We start from the raw sequence: 27,472 nt of genomic DNA on the forward strand, positions 1-27,472 counted from the left end.
CTACAATGTGACGTCACTCCAGAATGGCGACCCATTTGGAAACACAGACCGTGAATGGTAAAACGCAATTTACTCTATAAAACTACAAACTGTAGCTGTCTTCACCGATACATCTTCAACATAACTCCATGTAACACAACATATGTGACAGTATGCCGCTATCTCCCTGAATGAAATTATAAGGTAAATTACTGAACTGTATGAAATGCTTATAAAATAAGATAAAAACAATAAATGAGGCAAAATTGCGAGATGGCAAGTTTGCTGGAGGTCAAAATGAGTTTTGAGAACCAAAAGAAAAAAACTATTTATCACTATCCGCCATCTTGGTTGTTTACTTTCACCTTGAACGCTGTCAGGTCGGAACTGGGGAAAAAACAACTCGGATATGTCCGACTTCCGAACATCCTCGAATGCAGCATAACGACTAGATCCCTCACTGTAGCGCATATATACACTTGCTTGTAATATTACCACTTCAGTTTTGTATATTTTTGATTTTTATCATATTAGAATGCTATTCTCTGAAAATGAACCTTTCTTCCTCGCAACATTACAAAAACTATTTATATTATCATACAATGTAATGACTTTCTTCAAAAAATCATCTTATTTATTAGTGTGGCCCTAATACTCCTTTGTTGTGTGTGTGTGTGTATATATATATATATATATATATATATATATATATATATATATATATATATATATATATATATATATATATATATATATATATATATATATATATATATATATATATATATATATATATATATATATATATATATATATATGAAGGAACACTTTGTAATTTACTAAGTTGTCTATGGGTTCTCCATTGCTAAAGAATCCTGGATCAATAATGAGCTGTTTCTGTTAACAAAGGTAAACTGAACACTTAATTAAATGTTTCGATTACTAGTCGCACCAACAATGAACACAAATAGACCCACATTCTCTTGACACCATCATCAGATTGAAGTCAAAGTAGAAGAAAAGAAAAAAAAACAATTACAATACATTGCTCAGGGTTTTTAGTCCTCACTTCACAAATATACAAGTCATAAAAAAAAAAATCTACTGCTCAATCCAGGCTCTTTCGCACTTTGTGGACTCACACACCCAAGAATAATAAGTAGGACATTGGTGCACAATGGTCAACATCAAATTCAGCAACAGCATGAGTGTGCGACTTTCCACCGTGTCATGAATGGTACAATTGCAATTATTTTACATTCCACATGTGGACATATTCCTATAGAGGATTGTCATCTTTCGCTAGCAAATGATTTAGGGCTGGCGTTGTTGAGGATGTTGGAGTGGAGGGATGGGCTTACATCGATTAGAAAAAGACGAAGAGGAGGCTCGCCATTACAATTGATGAGGATTTGATTTGTGGGACGGACAAATGTGCCGAGGACAGAGAGGATGTTGACTAACACATGTTTTCCCTGGGTAAGTAAAAGCAGTTTTGAAGCAGGCGCATGAGTTGAGGCTTTAACGTGTACTTTTAAGAGTTCACAGTTTAATTTATCGTAAACATGAGGTATAACATAACGAGTACGCAAAGTGACAGACGCAGGGAAAGTTCAGTGGTCAGTGGTTGGCAAAACGTGTCCGTTTCCTTTTGCCATTTAAGTAGTGACAAATACACAAACAAATATCTTGTCGTGAGGCAACAGCTCGATACTACTAAAGCCATGCTCAAACACATCTTCGGTAAATCCTACGGCTACTAAATCGGCATTCCAACAAAATGCAGTAAAAGTACCTGACACAATATTGCTAGTGTCCACAGACACACATTGGAGGATCTACTTTGACCTAAAATGCTGTTCTGGTTACGCAATTATACTACAGCTAACGCTTTGGAAACCAAAACTTTACTTAACTGAAGATAATAAATTGACAACACTTCTTCAGCATAACTGAAAACCTGAACCTAAGAGAGTATTGTCTTTTGTATGTAAGCAACTGGCACGGCATGCAAAGTAGTGGCCAGTCTTGCTCTTTTTGCAGCTCCGTTGCCTGTATGAGGATCTTTTTCAGCAAAAGATACCCTTAGCTACTAAATCATTCTTGTGTAGATGGATTTGGACCATGAAACCCTGAAGCTAGTGTTTGTTGTAGTTCTGCATAGAAGTAGATGACAAATGCCAGATTATGTCTTAAAAAACAAACAAAGCAAATCTGAATAGTTTATTACGGAAAAAACACATGGCTGAGAACCGCCATAAACTACGGAAGAGGATTAGGGCCAGTGAAGAGAGAAAAACAAGTTTGGCAGGATTCTCACTTTATGTTCAGATGTCTGACTTTAAAGTGAGAATTCTGACTTTAATCACACAATTCTGACTTTAATCACACAATTCTGACTTTATTCTCAGAATCCTGACTTTAAATTGAGAATTCAAAGTGAGGATCCTGACTTTAAATTGAGAATTCAAAGTGAGAATTCTGACTTTATTCTCCAAATTCTGACTTTGATCACAGAATTCTCACTTTAAAGTGAGAATAATAGTCACACTAACAAAGTCAGATTTCTGACTATTCATTCTTACTTTAAAGTCAGAATTCTGAGATTAAAGTAATTCTGAGAATAAAGTAAGAATTCTGACTTTAAAGTGATAGCATAGAGAGCATTGTGTGTTTGTGGATGTTCATACTAACTACTGTAAATGAGCACAGCGGAACTCGTAGCCACTTTCTCACTTTCAAGTGAGAATTCTGTGAAATAAAGTGAGAACTCTCACTTTAAAGTTAGAATTCTCAAAGTCAGAATTCTGAGAGTAAAGTCAGAATCCTGCCAACCTTTTTTTTTTCTCTCTTCACTGGCCCTAATCCTTTTACGTAGTTTATGGCGGTTCTCAGCCATGTGTTTTTGTTGCTCGGATATATTTGACTTCCCATCAATCTCGAATGCAAATCTTAAAACCCTGACAGAAAATGAGAGGCAAAATTGAAAACAATCCCAGAGTGAAATAACTTTTTCTTGTTTGAACATGGCCTTGCAGTAGCTGGCAAGGGAAATGGTGAAATTGTCGTTCAAGAAGATGACCACTGACTGTTGGTCTGTCTCTCTGCTATGCTGGTGCATGTGATCATGGCTGAAGGCAGTGCGCTCTGTGGTGCTGGTGATAGTTGATCATAGAAGAAGGGCGTTTTCTTTCCCGTGGGCGGCAAAGAATGGCTGCCAGCTCCAACCATGACGCCGAACCTCATTTGTTTTTTGTCCTTAAACTGGAACACGCGAGTGCTCTCCGTGCTCAGGGACGTGGTCCTGAGTTAAACAAAAGTGGCAGAATGTGAAAATTATGCGTTTGTGTACGACATTGCTAATATGAATGAAGGTGTGCTACATGACTGCTTTGTGATCTGATTGGAGGTGGACAGCTTAAAAAAATAGCATATAGAGCATGCGTGTTTGTGAATGTTTATACTAACTACTGTAAATGAGCACAGCAGAACTCATAGCCACATGCTGCATGACTTTCCTTCGCAGGAAAGGTCAAAGCACAGCAGGCCTGGGAGACGGCAAGCGGGAAACTGCACTGCTTGATCATCCTATGGTTCTGCCTGCATCTGTGTAAGTGTGTGTAGGTGTGTGTGTGAGCGCCCTTGTTGAATCGCTGCTCACATTTGGATTTAAATGCCATGCAATGTAGCAACAAAGCGTGGTGGCACTTAAAGGCCATGCCTCTGCGAGGGGCCTTCCTTGATTATGTTCAAATGGGAGCATTTGTCTGCTTTGCAAGCTCTGATAATACGTTTGGCATGACGCTTTTGCTTGTTTCCATGGAAACCACTTGATCAAGAATTTGTCTTTGTGAAAAGGGCCCCTTGTTTGGGATGTCGAGGTGAGAAGACAGGCAGCGTGAGCACGTCGCAAGATACCTTCTAAGCTGCTCAAGATTAGAGTTGCAAAGGGGTGCAGGATATTTCTAGAAACTTTCCAGGGAACACAAAGTCATTTTGAAACTTTCCATATAAATATATGTGGGCAAAAGGGTCCACATGTCGCTAGGATTAATGTTGAGATATTTTAGACAATTTGGACATAATTTGTCAATTTTGAGATTTCTCCACAAATAGCCTCCTTGAGGTCTCTAGTTTCATTTCCCAGCAGCACAACAGTTAAAATTGTAATAGAAGTGCATGAAAATAAGCAATCATTAGGCAGTATGCATCGTAACTAGGGAGTGTTTTTAACCTAGCAGCTAGCTAATGCCGCTAGCTAAACCTGTTGTTCTCAAAACTAGGGATTTCATCCTTCCAATATTAAAATTGTTGTCAATTTTTAAGGTACGTCAATGTATTACATATCATTTTAAAGGGGATTAAGTGTAGAATTTGAATATATGAATATCTAAATGTTTTGCCACATGAGGACCATTTTGCCATATATATATATATATATATATATATATATATATATATATATATAGAGAGAGAGAGAGAGAGAGAGAGAGAGAGAGAGAAGGGATTTAAAGGGCTCAAGGAAGGTTTTTGTAGTTATTACATCCATTGCAAAATACAAATCTTGAGAGCAAATTGCGGAGTGGAGAGCTTATTTCAGCAGTATTGAATTCCAAGTGTACATTTTAGGGTTAGGAGAGCTCAGGAAGCTTTTTTTGTTTGTATTATAAATGGCTTGCGTCTTCTTCTTCAGCCACAAGCAGTAACGAGCTCTCAAGAAAGCAGTTTGTGCAGCAACTTTGCTATTGGCTTGCCATAAGTCAGATGACACCAAGTGCTGTTTCCTTCCTCTTGGTTTGGATGAATCCAGAGGCAAACACTGCAGACCTGCTGTTTATTTAACCCCACCAATGTAGTTTGTTGACTTGATCCAATCAGGCCAAAATGGCTCTTGCTGGAGTCCCATTTTTCGCTGTCATTACACCCGACCATAATCTGCATCGTGTTTCGTCATAAAGAAGCCCATTTCAGACATGCCTTCAACATGTTTCTGGTATGCTTTGCCTTAGATGTCCACGCTCATTGCATAAGATGGCTTCATCCAAAATAGGATACAAACAATGGAGGTGGGTTTGGAAAAATTAGGAGACGTACTGAAGACAATTAAGCAATTAACAGCACATTTGCTGTTTTGAATTTTGGCAATGAATTTGCAAACAGAGCAGAGATCATGTGACTCCATCAGAAGTGCCTACTTAGCATGTCATCACATGCAGATCACATGTTAAGATCACGCGTGAGCAGACCCCTCAAGTCTTATACTGTATCAGGTTCCTAACTAACAACAGTCATTGTTGGTCCCAGAAATGGACATGGGCCACTTTGGCTGTCAACTGTTGATCCACGGCCTGTTTGGAAATGGTTGCAGTACATGTTGGCATCTGTATGTTTTCATGTTGCAGATAAGAGGGCAGCTGCACCGAGATGAGAGGTGAGGTAGAATCGGATCCGTTTTGAAACGGGTTTGAGCGACGAGGTAAGTGACATCTTCCCCGCCCACCACCCAACAACAACTCCAATCACATCAGCGGGAGTTGAGAGCTGGCGGTTGGGTCGTGCCATCGTGTGGAGAGGAGTTTTGTGGCCCATTGAGAGAACAGGACGTGTGGTGGTGCAGTCCGGCGATTGATAGAGATGCAAGTAGAAATATGGTCATATATCATCTTTGAGAAGAAAAATGTGAAGCGTGTGTGAGATTAAGCTTAGAAAGGAGGTATATACTGGAAATATAATAGATAAACTCTGTATAGTGTCTATATGTAATATATTATTCTGCAACCAGTCTTGTTGCTTCTACATTAGCAATGAAAGAAAAGTTGTGAAGTTTTATGAATATGAATGCTGAGAGGGCAGAGATGTTCCTAGCAAAGTAAAATTCTGATGATGTAAACTAATTGCTAAGAAAATCACTGCCACTGTAAATCCAAAAAGTGCGTGAATGCTGAGACAGGCATTCTAATAGTAGCTTTTCTTAACATTGCTTTTATTGCACATAACAGCGTGTTTACCCAACAGATTCAAATTGGTGGCAATGATCATGTCCTGGGTTCGCCTCACAAGAAGTTATCATCCCAATGCTGTCCACAGCCACATGGGGGAATCATTTGCATATTGCTCTCAATGATTTCTCCCCACCTTTTTGTGTTTCGGACATTTCTCAGCATTCGCATGCAATTTCTGAGGGATTTTAAATTTTCATTTCATTTAATTTCACCTGGTGACAACATTCACTCTCCTTTGGTTCTGGTTTGCAACTCCTGAGGATAATATGTGGCTCTTTACCTGATAAATACTTTCAAACTGTCAGTTGGTTGATTGAGGGGATGACCCAAGCCTTGCGGCGTTACTTAAGTGATATAATGGTGTTCATTTCATATTTTGGCCTTAGATCCCAAAATAATCAGGGACGGCTGGTTAATGGGGAACCCCCCCCCCCCAAAAAAAAAAAATTCTGAACACTAATATGTTCTATGTAGTTCCACTACTTTAAACACGGTGAATAATATGACTCAGGTAGCAAAATCCACCCATCCCAGAGGGCGGCCATTTTCCCACTTGATGTTAACTGAAAATGACATCAAGTTGCTCAAGGATCAGATAATGAATGACCAATCACAGGTCACCAGTTTTCCGACTTTGGTTATATGACATTCGCAAGTTGTGCAGTGATTGAACTGCACGTTTACAGTCGACAGCAAGCAGCGATTTTTTTTTTTGGACTGAAAACTTTTGATGGATAAAAACATTATGGTCAAATAGCCCAAATTTTGCAGTACATTGAGGCGCACACAAATTATTTTTAAATAATATTGTAAATGGCAAGTATATACAGTGCTCAGCCTAAATGAGTACACCCCAACATGTTTGTATGAATACCTTTAGTTTCCTTTTAGAATACGATTTTTATGGGATACTATACTACAAAATACTCCAACAAATGCGAGCCATTGATTGCAAACATAATTTGTTAATTAGTACCCACAAATTTTTTTTTAAATTAAATCTATTAAAGTACATTTTGAACAAATAAGTAGACCAAGAGGAAAAATACTTGACAATTTGTTAATTCCAGGCCTGGCAGACATGTTGCTATCCATAAAAGTCATGGATGTCCTAGAAAATACTAGATGTAGTTGTTTTTTGTTGTGGGGTTGCATTAATTTTTTGCATTAGTTAATTTGTTTCAAGTAAAGATTTTGTAATCTATACATTTTATTACCAACCTTATTTTCATGTTGTGAGTGAAGCATATATTCTACAGAAAACATTTTGTCAACATTTTGAAAATTGACTTATGTTCATTGAGATATTGAATACAATTTTTAAATTTTTCGAATGGGGGGGGTACTCATACAGTATATGCTGAGCGCTGTATCCTGTCAGAATGGGGAGATTTTAAGGACAAAATATGATGGCAGAAAACAGTGGAATGGAGGCATTAATGTTAACAGTGAGTGTAAATAAAAAAGGCATCTGCCCTCAGATTAAAAACAAAAGAAAAAAGAAGTCAAATCTGTGCATTCCGGGCATTAAAACAGCTCAGGTATGAAGAATACAACCCCTCTATGGGGCTACAGGGGCATGCTCCCTTGGAAGTAAATTTTGAATATTTCATATTTAAACGCATCAATTTGATGCATTTGGAGAAAACAAATCAAGCAGAATTAAAAGACAGTATCAATCTGTCGATACATGGTCACATAATGCTATAAAAGCAGGGTTGTGACTGTTACTTTTAAAAAGTATTCTGATACAGTTTCTCGCTACCTGGTAAAAATGTAGTTAGCAATGTAATCCAAGTACCGTAATGTTTAACTAATGCATCTTGAATAATTGATTAGGATTGCAAATATAAAAAATCCATGTGTAATTGACACACATTTAAATGCATATTTTTATACTGTATGTATTTTTATAAAGACAGATAGACAGACTGGATGATGGGATGATTGCAGACGGATGAATTGATTCATTAATTGATTGAAGGCCATGTGAAACAATTACTTAGTTGCTTAAGGTAAGGTGTTAACTTCACATAGAAGGCTAGATAGCTAGACATACATACAGACAGACAGACGCACGCACGCACACTAATTTTGAAACTACAATGATTACAGTGCGTGACGTCAAGCAAAAACATTTTTTTTTGTCCTAGTGACAACTTCAGTCGGTTTTATTGTTATCTCCACGATTGACGTAGGTCACATATTTTGGTTTCTAAATGGCGTATTTTGACAAAAGACGAGTGATTTCCATGCCTTTTCCAGATTAGCTGCTAACCAACTTAGCTAAAAGTAAACCGGCATGTTGCAACCCTTTGTCCCCTCCTAGTCATCATGAAGATGAACTTAACCTTTCCCGCAGCACCTCCAAAATAAAAGTGCCTACATATTCCAGGTGTCAGGACAGCTATATTTTGACGAGGCGCGACAACAACGGTGCACGTAACTGTGCACATTTAACATTTTCTTCTTTCAAAGAGCACAGTCAGCGTACACCTGTTTGTTTACTTTTCCAAATGACAGAAACCCATTGGGGTGAGGGAGAACTTCAAGCAAGTGGCAAAATGGCCGCGTAGTGAGGTGGACAAAAAATGATGGATTTTGCTGCTTAATTCATATTTCACTAATGTAATATTAATCAGAATGCTGTGTTTAGACTACAGGATATCATGGTAAAGAACATTTTTGGGTTGACGTCCCCTTTAAGAAAGAGGGTACGAGAGTGCCAACATTCCTGAGGCAACACAACATATCATTGAGGGATTCTAGAAATAAATGCACAACTTAAAAGATGACTCATTTGAGAAATGCCTTGCAGGAAGCTTAAGTCTAATAAAGAAAGCAAATCAATTAGTACCTCTGGGAATCTGATCCAATTTTTTTTTTTTTTTAGGCAGAGCACAATTTAGATCTGAGGAGGAGCCAGAATCGTTTGGTAAATGTCTCACACTACATGAGCAACTCAGCTTTGCCTTGCTTTCAAAGAGCTTGAGTGCAAGTTCAACACAGCTGGCCTAAATTTTGGGGAACCTTGCACCAAATTCTTCATATCAGACTGTTTGACTTTATGTCACTAGTATTTGGCTGTTGCACATAAAGGCAAGTTCTTTTAGAAATGAAAACGGTGTCCCAAGCCTCATTTAATCCACTTCTTTTTTATAGTTCTTCACAAGCTACTTATTTCTCTTGGCGCTTTCTATCGCCACGCTACAATCAACTCCCACGGCAAGTATCTTCACAGTAATTCCTTTTTCCACTTCACCTTTCCAATTGGCTTCTTCAGCAACGCCAAAATTAGATCCAAAGAAGCATCTTAATAAATAACCATTTTTATTTGCAGCTTATATTATATATTTGGAAAATTTATTATATACGTAGTTCTGTGTTGGGAATGTCGTTATGCCTGAAAGGGACACTTGCTGCAATGGATTTGATGGTCTGATCTACATTAGTTTAAGAATATCCCACCAGCCGCCACTGATTATGAATCCCAAATAGAAAGTCTTAAGCCTGTGTTTATAGCCTATCATAATGTAAAAGAAAAGCTTACAGCAGGGGTAAGCTGCATCTCATGTCAAACATGAATTCTAACTAATACACACTAAGACCCATTATAAAAGGACACGCATAGACTGAAGACTACATGCTTGTGTGTTCTCTCAGTAAACCAACAATAAATAAGACACTACATTTTACAAGCTATGAGGTAAAATTGTAGGCGTTTATGTTGTATTTTGGAGAGTGTGTGTGCGTGTGTATAAAGAGAGAGCTCACTATGTGAGGGAGGTAGGTTGGCGAACACTGTCATAACAGCGGCTCAGTGGGGGTCAAGCTGAACTGCGGTGGCCGCCGCTGCTGATAAGGAAGGTGCAAAGAAGCATGTGGAGTGGGATTGTCTGAGGAGATTATGATCCGAAAAAAACTAACAAAAAAACACTAGATGAGGTGAAAGGTGTCTGTGTGGGGAGACATTAGACTTGCTGGATTTTTGTTTGTCTGCATATAGTTCTACTTGAGTGTGTAGTTTAAATAAGTGTACCTTTTAAAGTGACACGACAAAGAAGCCACATAGTTTTTTTTTTCTTGTGATGTTGAGTGCTGGTGGTAGGTGGTGGGTGTCCGAACCCAAATGTTCCCATCAAAGAAGAAAAAATATATATTTTCTCTCTCCTTCTTTCCAAATGCACCCCTTTGGAGAGTAATTTCAGCATCAATGTGTTCCAGTAAGGGGGTGCCAGAAACTGTTTTCTAGTCACACATCCTGGTCCTCGAAGACCTCCAAGAAGAGCGGGGGAAAGAGTTCGTTGGGACACTCCACCTTCATGTGGAGGAAGCGGCTGGCGTGGCACGCTCCGATCATGCGCAGGTCTGTTACCTTCATCAACAGCTTGGGCCAGAAGTGAGGAATGTTGTGCTTGCGGTGGTTGATGTAGTGCTCAAACGCCAGCAGGTAAGTCTCTTGGCACTGCTCGATCTTCTCCACACTTGTCAGCCCTGAGCGATCTTGGGTGAGAAATGAAATATTTGTCCATTAGAAGTCATTAGGGAGCAAACTCAAGGCCCTTGAACCATATGTAGTCCACCACATCATTTTGTGTAGCCCGCAAAGGCAAATCATGCTTGTCGACTTCATGTTGTAAATACCAAAATTACAAATTGTCTCTAATTTGAATAACATCAAGATATTGGAAGCATTTTCCCACTTTCAAAAATAACTTGAAAAATTGTTCAACTGGATTCTGTTGAGTATACAGTATGTGATAATGCTGTATCTCACAAAAAGTGAGCACACCCCTCACATTTCTGCAGATATTTCATGATATCTTTTTGGTACATCACTGAAGTAATGACGCTTTGACACAAGTAAAAGTAGTCAGTGTACCGCTTATTTAACTATGTCAATTTATTGTCAAAGTAACTCAAAATGCAGCCATTAACAGCTAAACCCCTCGCAACAAAAGTGAGTACAGTGTTCCCTCACTTCTTGCGGGTGATACGTTCCACGCCCACCCGCGAACTAGAGGTAATTAAAAAAAGCTTCTTTTTTTTTTCTTTCTTCAATAACCGCTAATACTGTCTGTCACCTTAAAGTACCACTAAGGAACTTTCCAACCTTAATGAAATATTTTCTTAACTCTTCTGATAAAACATCGACTTAAAACTACCGGTAGTTAAATGGTACCTTTGCCATGGCTTGAGGGGGTTTGTATCATTTTTACTGACACTAAGCAACTTTGGGGAGGATGGTAGGAACACTGTCACACAAAAAACTACAAATGTGCTGACTGCTTTATGGCATTCGCCACTTCCCCCTTTCAAAATTCGTTACAAAGATGGAAGTCAATTTGATGTATGTCGATGCAGTTATTGCTTTCCTGGCAGAAGCAAGAAGCTGCAAAACAACTGAAAAAGTTTTGTCTGAAGAGACAAAAAAGAAAAAAGGAAAAGGGTAGCTACCCAGATTGGCCCGGATTTCACTTGCTGGTGTGAGTTCAAAAAACGACGCAATGCACTTGTCCTCATAGGAAATGTGGTCTTCCTTCAAACAATAACTATACCGCTTTTGTCCATATGGCTCCGCCATAATCAACGTAAACTAAAAGTTCCTTAGTGTTGCTTTAATAAGCTTTTCTTGCGGAGTTGCGTAAACAAGCAGCCTTATTGAAGTTATTTGCCTTCAATTAACTTGAGTGTAGTGCAAGAATGGATGGATGGATGGGGGGATGAGACACACGCATTGTGTAGAGTAACTGGGATCTGTTCTAAAAATAGCTCACCAGTGTGATGAGACACTGACTTGCTAAGAAGAATTAAAAGATGAAAAATGTCAAAAAATTTTAAAAACTTATCACTCTACATGCTTCTTAATCTACCAAATATTCTATATTTTGTTTAAAAATGTAATTGATTGTGTTGAATGAAAGAACGAGCTGTTTAGTTACTCAAATATTACACAAAAAGGACAAAAATAGCAGCATAAGTTAAGAATTTCATGGGGTACTCACTATTGAAATGGGTGGGGATTATAAGGTGTCAGGTGTAAATAGGGAGCAGGTGTGTTAAATTTTCTATTACATCTCTCACATTCTCATACTGGTAATTGAAAGTTCAATATGGCACCTCATGACAAAGAACTTTCTGAACATGTGAGCAAAAAGAACTTATATACATAAAGACAGCCTAGGCAATAATAAGATTGCCAACACCCTAAAACTAAGCAGCAGCACAGTGGCAAAGTCCATCCAGTGGTTTAAAAGGACAGGTCCCACTCACAATAGGCTTCGCCATGGTCAGCCAGAGAAGTTGTGTGGCAATGTGTGCACATGCTTAATTGTCAAATCCAGAGGTTTTCTTTTCTTTTTTTCTGAGAGCTCAGTATTATTCATTCGGCAGCCTTCCCCAGTCAACATGTCGTCATCATCGCTCTCTTTGTGTGTGTGTGTGCGTGCGCGCGTGCATGCGAGTTTGTGCTCTTTAATTCACCTGTAACCTGTTATAAATCCAAGACACTTCCCCTTAACCGGATACTTTAGAGTCCTGCCAGAGTCGTGAAGTTGTCAGGAGACCAGAGAAAGGATCAAAGGAAAGAAAGATGAAACAGTGAAATCCAGCACCAACCACACACCAACTACCACACACAAAACAGTTACAAATCCAGAATCTTTCACCAACCCCAGATACATCTGAATTCCAACAGGATTAGGGAGACATCAAGAGAAAAGAGGAAAGACGAGGCAAGGAGGGGGGGCCGTCGACCTTGGCTTGTCAAGGCAAGCACAGCCCTCCTGGCCATGGTAGCACCAGGCCACAACCCCCGGTGCGCCGCAGGGGCCACCAGCCGGAGAGCCAACCCAGGAGCTTGGAGCGGCTCCACCCGATGCCCCAAGTCCAATGCAGCAGAACAGGGCACAGCAGTATAGACTAGAACCATGTCATGTTGTCAGATGAGACCAAGGTAAATTTACTAGGTTCAGATGGTTTCAAGCGTGTGTGGCAACAACCAGGTAAAGACAAGTGTGTCTTGCCTACAGTCAAGCATGTTGGTGGGAGTGTCATGGCCTGGGGCTGCATGAGTGCTGCCAGCATTGGGGAGCAACATTTCATTGAGGGAACCATGAATACCAACATGTACTTTGACATACTGAAGTAGAGCATGATCCACTCCCTTCAGAAACTGGGCTGCAGGGAAGTATTCCAACATGATAATGACTCCAAACACACCTCTGAGAATACCACTGCCTTGCTGAAGAGGTTGAGGGTAATTTGGTGATGGAATGGCCAAACATGTCACCAGACTTAAACCCAATTGAACACAAATGTTGATCACACACCACTAGTTAGTAAGATATTTTTAGAACAGGCCCATGAGCTACTCATGTGGTCCTTGGGGTTTCCCTGGCACCTATGAGGTGCCGTATTTGTGACCCCTGACCCCCTAGTATCAGTGGTATCAAAACCTGTTGTAGGTCTAATGTTTGAGGATTTTGGAGCGTGTAAAATTACTGCCGGGAGAGAAGGAATCCATGATGAGAGAAAACATCTGCATGCATACAAATAGCATACCAAATTGAGTTTCCCTCTTCATTAGGAAAATACACACAACTCCTTGTTCTCACAACACATGATCCATGATTCAGATAAATGAAGGACTGATTTTTTTTTTTTTTTTTTTTTTTTTACAAGTGAACTCTGTCAACTAGTGAACTCTGTGGTCAGAGAACTAACTTTTCCTCCAGCATTTTCTTGTTATGTCTGTGTTTGACAGTAAATCCAAAAAAAAAAAAAATCTGTATTCATATCAATGATAATCCTCACCTGAGCTCATAAGAAGGACGGCCTGCATCAGCGCCACCTCAGAGTCATCCAGGTTAAACTGGGCAAGGCTCTTGCCTAAATCAAAGATGGCGTCCGACACCACACCCAAGCCGCCGTTCTTCAGCTGCTCACGTTTCACGGCCATCTCGCCGTTTAGCGTCAGCGTCTCACTGTCCGGATCGTAGCGCACGGCAGCGCGTAGTGACATGATCTCCATGCAGCACCCTTTCAACAAGATGATCTGGTCTTCGCATGGAAGCTGTGAAGTAAACACAGTAGGGATATACTGTAATCCCAAATAGAACCCCCCAAAACAGGTGTTCTCAAATCTCAATATTTCTATTGAGTATTTTCTTAACTGTTCACGGTGAAAAAATTTTGGGGGTCCGAAACATTTGACAGCAAGCAAGGCCATTTGTAGGAAAACTGACAAGGCTGCTGCAATTCTAGCAAGAGCAAAGTGACTCTTCAGCTGCTTAATATTTGACAATGCACTTAGATGTCATATTTGCTCAGTGACAGTTCATTAGTCAATTGCTTTTTCAAAAGTCGACCCTGCTAAAAACAAAACAGGAAAATGGCCTGCTATAAATGATATTTGAAGTCGTAAAGCCCAATTTGATTTTTTTGGTGGAAAATTGCAATTCCCAGCCATTCATGATGTGTTAAAACTGCTTATCCTATTGTTGGTCATGGGGTGCTATCCCAATTCCAGCCTATCTCAGATGACATTTTCCATTTAGTGGAAGATTTCTCTAGGTTTTGGCAGCTTGTCTAATATGAAAGAAAAAGGAAACAGGGCAGACTTGTTTGTGCTTCAGTTATTTGTAGTTCTTCTGCTAACACTATGTACACAAAACCAAAAAAAGATGCATTTATAAATAGTATGTGCTGATGTCCTGCTGTCCAGTAGTTTGCATGCATTATTACAAAGTGTAAAGTATTCATGATGAATAGGACGCGTTTACAATGTTCTAATAGGATTTATGGAAATGTAATTATATTGCTTTAAGGATGTATTTAAAAAACTGTTACAGTAGGGGCTTTTTCTATTTAATTTTTGGTCATTCAGTTTTGGCTGAATTTGGGTCTTGTTGTTGTCGGGTTATGTTTAGCATATTTTCTCTCTTCCTGCAGTGCGGGCGTGTGGCAGGGGGCGTAGCTGACCTACATTCACACAGCTGCAGCAGGGTACACCTGATTCCTTTGCAGTCGTCAACTTCAACAGGAAAGCCTGGTTTAGACTCTTTAGTCAGATGATCCTGTCGACTTATGCAGTGTCTTACATATAAATATGTTTTCCTGCTGAATTTACCTCCAGTGTATTAAGCTTCCGTTTTTTTTCTGACCCTGATTTTATCCTTCCCAGTTTTTGCTATCTGCTGCCCCAGTGTTAATCAGTGTGACTGTATACTTCTTCCTGCCTTCCCTCCTTGGTGTCGTTTGTTTTCTGTCCTCAACACAAGCATAAATAAAAAGCACATACTGTTTAACCTACCTCTGAGAACATGGGCAGTTTCTTGGCAAAGTCCACCACTCGTGTGATGGCAGGCGTCATGATCTTGGTGAATTCACTAAAGGCTTCCAGGTCCACCTTATCTCCTTCTGAGGTGGGCACCAATCCCTGACCAATGTCATCTGGCTGCAGGCAAAACTCATTTGGTTAAATAACTATTTATTAGGTGGCCTGTGGACAATTTATATTTTTGTCAAAATAAAATGTGTTGCTGTAGTGTCTAATTTAACACCATTCCTCAGGCAGTAGAATGTTTTCAATATATATATAAGGCCATTGAGAAAGTTTAAATGTGAGTCCAATACATGATATGCTTTGTCAACGCTAAGGCATACGCTGTTAGTGAACAAATGAAGTTTTTTGCCAAAAAGCAGAGAAAGTGTACCTGCATTAACTGCTTGATTAATTGAAAGTAATCCAATAAATATGGAATGTATTAAAATGAAGACGAGCATGCTTATATGTGAGCCCTCCAGTGACAAGCTGCAGCATTTGATCGGAGGGCTTATTTTTTCATCTTACCAGAAACTTGCGCTTCTGTTTCCAGCTGGATCCCTGGGCGTTCGTGTGTCGATGGGCCTCAGTTGCCATCCTGATCAGCTCCCACTCCGAGGTGTTTGGCTCTGGCCTCACCTGCAGCGTCCGCACCAACTCCTCCTTTTTTCTTTTCTCCCGATTCTCCTCAATCAGACGCCGTTTAGCTACTCGCTTGGAGTCGTCCAATACCACTGATAGGTGAGAGGGCAGACCGAAAAAACTGTTTTGTTGGCATGCAGTCGGGTTTTTGGAAACGGTTATGACTATATTGCAAATGTCAACATGGTGGTGGAAAAAAATCAACGTAATGGAATATGCATGGGGACATTAAAGAACGGAAACAAAAATAATTGGGAATAGTTGGTTTAGTTAGTTAGTAGTGGTGGAGCAGTTCACATGCCATATCTTCTGTAAAAGAGGCTTCAGGATAATTAGGAATGCACTGTGACGGTAGCTCATTACCCTTAGCAGAAACTGACATATTCCCTTCTCAGTTGGAAATAAATTGCTTATGTGTCATGGCGAAAGAGACCAGCTTATCTCAGGGCTTGTTTGATCTCAGTAGGATAGATATGAATAGCATGAATGTTCCGGTTCTATGAACTCACAGTCCATGGCCATGCCAACAGAGATGCACTTCTTAAAACGACAAAGCTGGCACTGGTTGCGAGTGATCTTGTCGATGACGCAGCAGCTTTCGTATTTACACGAATACGCCGGGTGGAGGTTCTTTTGTATGGTTCGACGGAAGAAACCCTGGAAGGGTAAAAACAAACAAACAAAGAGGCACTGATAAAAGATCGGGACAATATAAGTTGAGATAAACAGGAAGGAGGAAAATTAATAACATTATGTAACACTTTTATTGTAATATAGAGGGCTGACAAAAAAAAAAAGGGGGGGGGGGTTGACGGGGGTTCCGATTCAGTAGCAACTGCACCTAAACGTGAATCATACATAAGTCACAATGCATCCCCCCCAAAAAAAAATCCTTTGCATCTCTCTAGTTTTGTCTAATCTTACTGTCACACAAATAAAGCAACAGCTGAAGGGCGAAAACACAGCTTCCTTGTGCAGACCAAAAAAAGCAGTTTTGCAAGGGCCATTTATACCAAAATAGGTTCCACTGATTATAATGATATAATAGCAATAGTTTGTGAGTCACTTGGAAAAAGTGGGCGCAATCACAATTTTCAACACCACAGCAAAATTTCATGAAAAGCTGATTTCTCATGTGAATCTGTTCTATTAGGATTCGTTCGGAGAAAATCAATATTAAACACATTCTGGGGCTTTGAGGCTGCACCATTATACTTCCGTATTCAATTTGTTAACAACACTACCATTGTGACAGCTATCTGCAGTGTCTTCTCTTATCTGCGTCAGCCTACAGTCTCAAAGAAAATCTTTTAGTGACTCGTTACTGTACCTTGCACCCCTCACATGTGATACAGCGGTAGTGGTAACCGGTCGCCTTGTCGCCGCACACCACGCATGGCTCATCCTTCTCCAGGTAGCTGGGGATATACCCTGGAACAGAGATGCTAAGAGCTATAGGAAAGGAGGAGGAAGTTAAGGAGAAGGATGGGATGGAATTAAGAGAGAGGTGAATATACCGAGTAAGGTGGGATGAGCAGACAATAATGACGATCAGGCACGGGTAAGATCGAGAGGGATGAGGGACGCGTCGTGATTACAAATGGGGATGACAATGAGAAGGACAAGGGGAGACGGGCTTTGTATGAAAACGGCGGCCGTTAACGATTCAGTTGTATGAAACCCTGAGGGTCTGTGAGCTTGGATAAAAAGTATTTATATCCGTCACAACAGGCTTCAAGGCAAGGTTTTCACATATTGGGTATTTATTATCTCATGCTCTCACACATAGCATGAAATCATATATTTAGAACCTCAAAGCTGTCATGTTGGTACGCAATGGGAAGTCATATGTTACTTCTCCTTCACATCGTGGTCCATCTTTGGTCCTTTTTAAACTTTCCAATGTGTGTGTGCTGTAAGTTAATATTACAATATTACTTGATTTCTGAATCAAATTTTGTTCATCCATATAAATGTTCGAGCACATCTTGTGGTCTGTTCTTGCTCTACCATGTGAGTATGGATGCAATCACTAATAACTTGTGCTTATACCGAAGGCATATTTGATTAAACTATGGTCTTATGACTTCCAGAAAACCTTATTTTCCATTTAAACAAAGCCAGACAGCATTTAATCTCTTTTACTCATGAGATATCATTAAATCATGAGTTGTCCATTGCCACACAAGTGAACACAACATGCTGTTTGGCATTTTGTTGCTAAAGGCAGAATGGAAGATCACTGAGGCTCAATAGTTGCAGTGAATAAATGAGGAATACAATCACTCTGATTGTTGGGACTTTAAATCTTTAGATTACAACCAAACAAGATGGACTCTGATAGGGTTCATGATAACTATTTTCTGTGAAAATACAAAATTTTGCTTATTAGTTGTTCATGAGAACCACAATACTACACTGTTGTTTTATTTATAGTTGCTTTCTGCATGACACTCAAAGCTAGACCAGAATAATGCATTTGAATTTGAAAAAATATCCAATGCCACAATTTGGTAAGTTTCATATTTTTTTTCCACAAATCTTGCTCTCGTTGACCATGCAAAATTAATGGTTCAACAAAAATGATATTTTTTTAAAGTTTCCTGAAAAGTGATGATTTTGGAGATATGAGAAATCATCCAGATGCCAGCATTATATTCTTTTGGCCCTACACAGTCCATAACCCAACAGTTTTCACACCAAAGTTATACCAATGTGCATAGCGCTTGCAGCAAAAGACCTGATCAAGATCGCCAAAAACTATGATGAAAACATTCTATTTGGATTTAGGGCATAATATTTCCAATGTTGTTCAAGTATTTTTTTTCTCCCCGACAAGAAAAAAAGCAATGGAAGATTTGCCATTTAACTGCTCGGCAGCCAGCTGGGAGACCAAAAAAATCCAAGTTGTTGATCTATTTAAAAAAAAAAAGACTTAACATGCTTAATCTAAAGTTATTCTCTGCACCAATAGTGTCCATGTTATTAACATTTTCCATATCAACTAAATCATGATACACTTGTTATGAATAATTACAATAATTTTTTGATAGGGATTTGGGAGCTCAAACTGATTTTTCTTTTTAAATTAAGTGTGAAAACTGCAACACCACAGGAACCTCGAGAATACCTGAATTTAATTTGGCAACCAGTTTGTAATGCACCTTAGCCTCAGGCATGTTAAATGTGATTTTGCATTGAAACCTCCAAGGTCAGACAAACCGAACAACAACATGTACTCCAACAATTTTTTGGTATAATAGTTGGCAAAGACAAAATAAGTCTGACTTTCATCCTCCTCCTCCTGAATTCCACCCACACACCTTCTTATGAGGAAGCAAAGTCTGGGACTCTGAGGTGGGCCTTTTTATCTCTAGGTTGAGATCGCGAAGGGTCACCAACTGGGGGGCGTGGTGGCGGAAGTTCTGGATGTTGTGGGACTGTCTTAGTTGACACGCCTCTGCAACATCGCATTGACATAGGGGACAGTGCCTCTGAATTGGTGACTTTAGTTTTACGTTTCTGCTTTTTGCAGAAAACGTGGGTTTGTTGGCTTCATCAAGTAATCTCCAACTCTCGCTGGAGCGTTTCGCATTCAAGCATGAAGCGGTTGAAAAAAGAACCAATCTCAGTCTTCAGTCAGAGATGGTGGTCCCTCAGCATATGTGGATGTGATCCTGCCCAAGTATATAAATTCAAGTATTTTGGAGTCTTGCTCATGAGTGAGGAAGGAATGTTGTGGGAGATTGAGAGGAAAATTGGTGCTCCCTTTGTAGTGATGAAGACACTACATCGGTCTGTTATGGAGGTGAGCCCATCAACATTCCCACTCTCACCAATGGTCACGCGCTGTGGGTCGTGACCGAACAAGATCAAGGATTCAAGTGCCCGAAATGAGTTTCCTCCGCATTGTCTGGGCTCTCCTTTAGAGGTAGAGTGAAATGCTCAGTCATGTGGGATGGGCTTGGAAAAGAGCCAGATAAGGTGGCTTGGGTAACTGGCTAGAATGCCTCCTTGCTGGAGAGACTATGCTTTATGGCTGTTCTAAGAAGGTCTTGGGATCCACCGGAGGAGCTAGATGAAGTGGCTTGGAAGAGTGAAGCCTGGGTCGTGACCTGACCCGGGATGAGAAGAAGGAAACGGATGGACAGATGGATAAATGAATGGAATATGAGTCTGATATTTTGAGACTGCAAATTCCGTTTTTTCAAAATGTTACTTTTGTATTTTAATCTTGTCCCTTGAGAGACTGATTACCAGGTATAAAGGGGACTTAAACCTTGGCTACCTTTGTGAACTTATTCTTATTATGTTCTACAAAGCCTCTAAAAGAAAACAGCAAGGAGTCTAATACAACAGTGAGAACAAAGCCATTCACAGTCCATGGGGGAGTCGGCTCTAGTGAGATGAGGTGCACTGAACATCATATTCCAAAGACAGACTCTTCGAACGCATCAAAAGCTTGAGAATGTTACGTGACAATTCTATTGAATACTCTTTTCTATTTTGCTTTGGTGATGACAAAAATATGGATGGGTTATGTTTGCGGTGAATCGTGCTTACCAGACATACTCTTCATCGAAGACTGGCTGTTCTTCCTTTTTCTCTTTGGCACATCGAGCCACCTTAGATAATGGGCAAGATAAGGAGGTTACATTAGGTTGGTAAAAGTTGCATTATTTGCTTGCAGTAAGATTTGACCAGCAATTACTTCACTCAAGTAAGTCTCTCCATGCCAATTCAACTGTCATATCTAACATTATCTTAGCAAGCAGAGCTGTTGCTCACCGAGAAGCTTCACTTATTACCCCACATATTTCCAGCAGTTTGTTAATTTAATGGACATGCTCACTTCAAGTGCATTTTAAACTAGAAAAATTTCCATATTGATATATGGCCAACCTAAATTGAGTTTCAAAATGTGCTTTTTACCCTGACTTGCTGATAATGTATTTACTTTTCTTTTTAACCAATGCACTTTTCTTCATGCTGCCTTTTTATTGTTTATTATGTTCTGGCCTTTTCTCACTCTAACAGGAATGTATGTGCTGCCTGTCACTGACACATTTGGATGACCCCCCCTGTCTCATGAGCACATTATTGCTTCATCTTTTTGGTCCATTCTCCATGTATGGCTATATTGTTAACATGTATCAAAATTTCCTTCATCTCCTCCTCTCTAGTCTGTGCTGGTTTCAGTCTTCTCTCCATATTTCCTTCTGTTATGCTCAAGAAGTTGTTTTCCCTTTCTCTCTACGAGAACACTCCCATGAGCCACAACACTGACAAGATTTGGTATTGGAAAAAAAAAAAGTCATTGTGGAAAAAGCTGCATTGACATTGTAACAAAAATTGGCATTGGAAAAGGTTGTATTGAAAAAGAAAATATAGACATAAGAAAACCACAATTTTCTTTAAGCATATTTTTTGTATTATGATTTCTTTTTTAATGTCAATCTGCAGATTTTTTTCATTTTTTTCAATTGTGGTTTTCAGTTTCACTGAGGGGGGGGGCTTTGAGCGTGAGAACGCCTTCCAGCTTTTCAAGAGAGAAGAGCGCGCCCTCTGTTGCCTAAAGGCATCAAAATCTGTATTTTTTCTACATATAACCTTGTAGCGTCAGTGTTAATGTTTCTGTAGTAAACAAGTTAGCACGTTAGCTAAATTAACATGACATGACATGATGCATAAAGACGACATGTCGCACGTGAAGAACGACCTAGCTGCATCCAACATCGGCACAAACAGAATGGCAATGAACTTGTCGACAAAGCTGATCAACCTGGAGATGATTGCTCGTCGGAACGCAGCGATCAACAGAAATCGAGACGAGGAAAGAACCGATTGAAGGGTGAGGCTGGATGCCGGCTGCCATTTATCCTTAGCTATCCAATGCAACTGGACCAAACTGATCAACAAGAGAACAAATCAACGTTTTGATCAACAAAGACTATTGGGACGACGGCCACTTGTACAACAACTTGATAATCCACACAACTATATGTGACGAATTACCACTGTATTACAATTGCATGCTGGGGGCGGGAATTAATAAGCTTCGGCTTCATCCCGTCAGCCCTTTTTCTTTTCGGTTATAATTGTATGTGAAAAGTAATTGTTGTAAATTGTCTCTATGATTGTACGAAAGGAAAAAGGAACAATAAAAACAAACAAAGTAATTTCAAACATGGCGGTTTTAACGCCACAAGTAACATATATAACCACATATAACATTGTGGCTTACAGGCGATTTAGGAGTTCCTGGTAAACTTGTATCCATAAGTATTGCCTTGAGCCAACAGAGGGCGCGCTCTCCTCTCCTGAAAAGCTGGAAGGCGTTCTCAAAGCGCTCAAAGCCCTTCCACTTTCAAATACTGCCAATAAGTTTAAACTGAAAAAAAGAGAAGTGAAACTGAAAACCAGAGTTGAAACTGAAAACCTGTTACACTAAAAAAATATCTAATCTTATTGTCAGTGTTGTGGCTCCATAGTCACACCCCTCACCCAGAAAAAAAGAGAGAAAAACAAAATGAGCAGTGACATGTCGTTCTCAGTTGACGCTGCACTTCATGGTTGAACAGTTATATTCATTTTATTGCTGTGCATATGCCCAGGCAATTACACTGTGGGATACATTCACTGGTCACTATAATATCTGTAGCTGTTGAACTGAAACACATTTCTTGTCATTTCTGTACCAGTTGAAAAAAAAATAATCATGATTTTACAATAATGGACATTTTGTTGGGTACCATTTGACAGGAAGTTGAAACAGTACATACACTACCCTCCATAAGTATTGTAAAACTGTTGTCAGTTACGTTATTTTGCTGTACGTTGAACATTTGGCTCAACATCAAAAGACTGACAGGCCAACTGTTTTGGAGGGTGCATATCTCTCCTCATGCACTGCCAGTCAAGTGGATATTGAGTTGAGTCTGACCAAAAGCAAGCAACGTTGCTGATAAGTGACATTTGTGTAGCTCAACTTTTTATGCAGTAACTTCCTATTACAGAAATATCTCTTTTTAGAGTTCGTCAGCCCGACTTTTTGTTTGTTTGTTTGATTTAACCTTTTTCTTGCATATAAATTAGTGCCAAAACCCATGATCAAAATTTCTTATCATTTTGTCAGTGTGCTAAAGAACTGTAAATCTCTAGAGTGGCTCGCTGACGTTATTAAAAGACAGCGTTGTGGCATACTGAAAAGGAAACAAAGCATTACAATTGTGCTAGAAACCGAGTACACGGCAACATGGTGAACTGGGAACACAACAAATGCTGCAAGAGCAAAGCAAACAAACAATTAGCCTTGAGGTTTTAACTTGTCCAACAACCACCACCACAACAAGAAAAAATAGCTAGCTGGTTTTCGGCTTAAAACCTTGTAGGCTACACAGAATCTAACTAAGATGTTTAATGTGTTGCTTGAGAAATGATGTTTAAGAAGTACACAAATTGCATTAGGGATTTATTTAATTTCTTTAAACATAAAATAAATAAATACATTTGGGAGCTACTACCAAGAAGGCTTGACTGGTGTTTATCGGAAATCAATGCAACAAACTACAAAACAAAATAAAGATACGGCAACAGCATACACCCACACACAAAGTAGTTTAACACCAACCTGTTGATGCAGTATGGCTGTAAAATATGCATGTTGTTATTATTTTTCACCCCCACTTTCAGCCTCCCAGCAGTCTAAGTTGTCAGTGCAGGAAGTCCAGCTCCTCAAAGCGGTTGACAAACAGCATTGATCCACCTCTACATGGAGGTCTGAACTCATACAACCTCCCTGTGACCTCAACACTGACATTGACCGCGCAAAAGCTCATCAGACTGTCAAAAAAGTCAAGCTTCTCCTATGAGTTTTGATAGCCCGAGCGTTTGTCTGCCTGCCTCAGACTGGCTGCTGGCAGGAATGACTACGATGTTTATTTCCCTTGCTCCCCCCTCCCTTTTTCACTCTCTCTCTCTTCCTCCATTCTGGCTGCTCTGGCCCAGCCTTCAGTGTTTGTGTGCATGCATGTGTGTAGACATGTGGCGTTTTCGGCCATCACAATACAATTCATTTCAGTCTGATCTGTTTCGAAAGAATGCGCCAGCTTCCTGTCTGCCAGTCTTTATTTAAACATAAAGTATTTTTCTCCTCCCAAGTGTCCTCTGTCCTTCTCATTTGCTAATCTTTGTCCCCATCTCATGTTACCATCAGTGCTCCTGTTACATTAATTGGATTGAACTCATTTCATGTCCTTTCCATTTCCAGCATTTAACTTGTATTCAGTGTCTTTACCTCCCAACCCCCTCACCCCACCCCTCCCTACCCACACACCCACAAAAAAGTCTTTCTACATTCAAATTCACTTCAGCCTAAATATTAACTCGATTATATAACGGCAGCTGAGGCGGCCTCTCCAGTGGGTTTGATGTGTGAGCACAACATTTAAACTCAATTTGAGCCTTTTTGTCTCAAATATGCAGTCCTTTCCAACAAGACCAAGATGGATGACCGGATCACCTCGACCGCTTAGAAGACAAACATCCGAGGTGGAGTACAGATCTGCGTTTGTAACCCTAACTAAAATGCTACAATAAGAGGGTCAGTCAGCGACTTGAGTCATGGAGTTGGCATTTCACATAGTCAATAACAAGCGGCTTTATTATACTAGTCAGAACTTCCCCAACTAGTTCCTTTTAAAAGTGACCGAGTGAAACTTACCCTTGTCTGCTGTGAAACACCTCTTACCTAAATTTTAATAATCATTTTGCACTGACAAGCTGTTATAACAAATTGAATGGCAAAGATGAATGTTTGAAAATCAACAAGAAAGCCAGTGTTGTTGAATGAGTTTTGTTGAATTGAAGTAGTAGCGTGTGCACACAAATATTTTTGGATGTGTGCCAAGGCCTGTGGGCAGCATATAGGATTATCACAGTATTCTGTTTTGCATCATTAATTCATTCATACAATACAATTAATGTTATTTGTTATGTTATGTTTATTAATGTTATTCTTACAAAATGTCTTGGTGAAATCAAACAAATAAGCAATAACAACAATAAGAACAGAATCCTTAGCTTCTCTTCTATCCCACAGACAACACCGCCCTTTTGGACCGTTTTAACAACACCTCCAGGTAAATTCCAGTCTCAGCTAGCCTGATTCCACATGCTACGCTTAGAGACAAGGACACATTGAAAATGTTCTGTTTCGACATGTTGCTTTTCCATTCAAATTTTGGGTATAAAACCAGCTCTCTAGTTAGTGTGACTTGGTCGTGACCACATAACTACACTTACACAATCACATGTGAATGGAGACATTATGTAATTAGTCCAGAAATTACAACTCTTTCCATGTGTCTGTGACATGCCTCTGTTAAAATACCCTAGAGCAGGGGTGTCAAACATACGGCCCGCGCCGTTAGGTCATCCAATCTGACCCGTGATGACAGAACACAAGCTTCAGTTTTTCATTAAAATTAACTGTTTTGCTGATCTTGTCCACTAAAGGGTGTACTGATGACCACTTAAATTACATTCTGAAATTTGGCTCTTACTCAGGATTTGATGCAAAAATTGTGCGCTCATTTTTAGGAAATTTCAGATTACTCTACAATAAGATAATAAATTAAAAAAAGAATAATAATAAATGTGTGTGTGTGTTTTTTTTAGAATGCATGTGTAATTATTTGCACCCAAAAAAAAAAAAAAGGAAATATTTTTGACCTGTCGTTATTAGGCCACGTAATAATAATGGTCCGCCCCACTTGAGATCAAATTTGAGTGAAAGCGGCCCCTGAATTAAAATGAGTTTGTCACCTCTGCCCTAGACTAGCAATGGTCCCCAAGGACCGAGCCGCGGACTTCCATTGGGTACCGGACCACACAGAAACAGTATGTTATCTTATTTTTTTGCAACGGAACATACATGCTCCAATCGGGAATGGATTTTATCATTCAGCATTGACGCGGGAGTTCGTGCATTTGGAGGCTATAGTTTGGCTTAGGAACGTATCACTTAAAGTAAAAATCTGTTTGTGCTACAGTGACTGATCTACTAAATACACAACCAACCAACAGTGGAAGTTTCAGAGGTTAAATACCTTGGTTTCTTAACCCTTTTCTTAAATTTGAAAAATAGGTAACACAATTGGCCAAAAGTGTATAGGCCAACTTATACCAATTTAGATTAATCAGAGACTGTCTAACATTTGATGCAGCTAAAATATTTATGTACGATACGGTACGGTACAAGTCTCCGACGTTGGTGGCTAGTAGCTAACTGTTAGCATCAGGTGCCTGGATGGCAAGTTGCAACAGTAGTTTAAGAGCTGTTGCTTGGCTCACTTTGTAATCCACTGAGTTTAGATATATATTTTTTAATTTAATGGGCAAAAGCATTTTAGAAAATAAAAGACAAATTTCTATTTATCTGATTTCATTTTGTTTTGTTTAAAAAAAACAAAAACAATCTGATCCGTGACTTTTGTGATCCATTGCACCTCCAGTTGTTTGGGTACAAAAACTATGTGGTGGTCAACAAAAAAATTATTGCAGTATGTCCAAGATTGGATCACTGACGGAGAGGCAACAACTTCAAACTTTGAACATCTGAAGTTGCACGAAGAACGGTAAGTAAGCTAATGTCAGTTTTTTATCGGCTAATTATCGTTGCTAGCTGCGTAGTTAATGAAACTGCAAACTGACTGGTAACACATTGCAAACACGGCAATCTGTTGCACCACTCCAGGTTCACTCCCTGAGTCCCTGACTCAATCTTTGATACTCACCCGAAATAATATCATCTATGATGTTAAAATTACTCGAAACAACTTGAAACTCAAAGTGTAGGACTTGTCATCACTGGAAGAGTATCCCGCATATGGTGTCCACATTGGAACGTACCGGGCATGTTTTAAAATCTTTCCACTCTGGGGCCAAAACTGATTGGTATTAAGCTTCAAAACGGTAAGAATTTTGTGCGGATACATTGAAACGGGATTTCGTGTGGACGAGGCCTAAATAAACACCAACTGACGAGACGAGAGACACCTGGACAAGACACACGTGGCTTAAGGAGCTGATTGGCTGACACAAGGGACCAGGATGAAAAGCACAGGTGGACATGATAAAACTTGACAAGACATTGACAAGGGGAGACACGAGGAAAACTTGACAACTAACATACAACCAAAACCAAACCAAAGCAAACATCATCCAGTTTTAATTCTAAAAATCCAATGAAAATATGATTATATTAGAATGGAACCCAGGCTAATCGTGAAGATGAGCTCAAACTTTGTGGGACTGTTCATGTGACTTCCATGCTTCAGTTAAGTAACGCTCAAGCATTTAATTAAATTGATGAGAAACACTGCTTCCAAGCACCAAGCAAGTGTTGTATAATGTTGTGTTATCACATGAAGGGAGAGGCTGGCTTGGATGCAGAGTGGTTATGTGTGCGTTTCTGTTGAAAAGTGGGGCAGTCATGTGGTTAGATGTTCAAAATGGCATGTGA

General features: G+C 39.6%; 1 protein-coding gene across 4 annotated transcripts in view; it reads right to left on the bottom strand.

Annotated features, from left to right (window-relative positions):
- Nucleotides 1-772: 772 nt before the first annotated feature.
- Nucleotides 773-27,472, bottom strand: part of LOC147184599 (thyroid hormone receptor alpha) — a 104,532-nt gene continuing 77,832 nt past the window's right edge. Inside the window, exons 1-8 of one of the 4 annotated variants that reach the window (XM_086069385.1) lie at nt 23,579-24,242; nt 20,512-20,573; nt 17,279-17,379; nt 16,458-16,605; nt 15,835-16,040; nt 15,295-15,438; nt 13,797-14,055; nt 773-10,484 (exon numbers count right to left, since the gene is read on the bottom strand). In XM_086069385.1, coding sequence (XP_085925511.1) covers nt 10,234-10,484; nt 13,797-14,055; nt 15,295-15,438; nt 15,835-16,040; nt 16,458-16,605; nt 17,279-17,379; nt 20,512-20,573; nt 23,579-23,610 — 1,203 coding nt within the window. In that variant the 5' untranslated portion in view covers nt 23,611-24,242 and the 3' untranslated portion in view covers nt 773-10,233. Of the gene's footprint in view, nt 10,485-13,796; nt 14,056-15,294; nt 15,439-15,834; nt 16,041-16,457; nt 16,606-17,278; nt 17,401-20,511; nt 20,574-23,578; nt 24,243-27,472 lie in introns of those variants that run through there. The other 3 variants (XM_086069378.1, XM_086069371.1, XM_086069362.1) reach the window with 3 other exon arrangements.

The sequence above is a fragment of the Leptonotus elevatus genome, chromosome 1 (genome assembly GCF_054856555.1).
Source record: "Leptonotus elevatus isolate MCC_2025b chromosome 1, RoL_Lele_1.0, whole genome shotgun sequence".
NCBI classification, from domain to species: domain Eukaryota; kingdom Metazoa; phylum Chordata; class Actinopteri; order Syngnathiformes; family Syngnathidae; genus Leptonotus; species Leptonotus elevatus.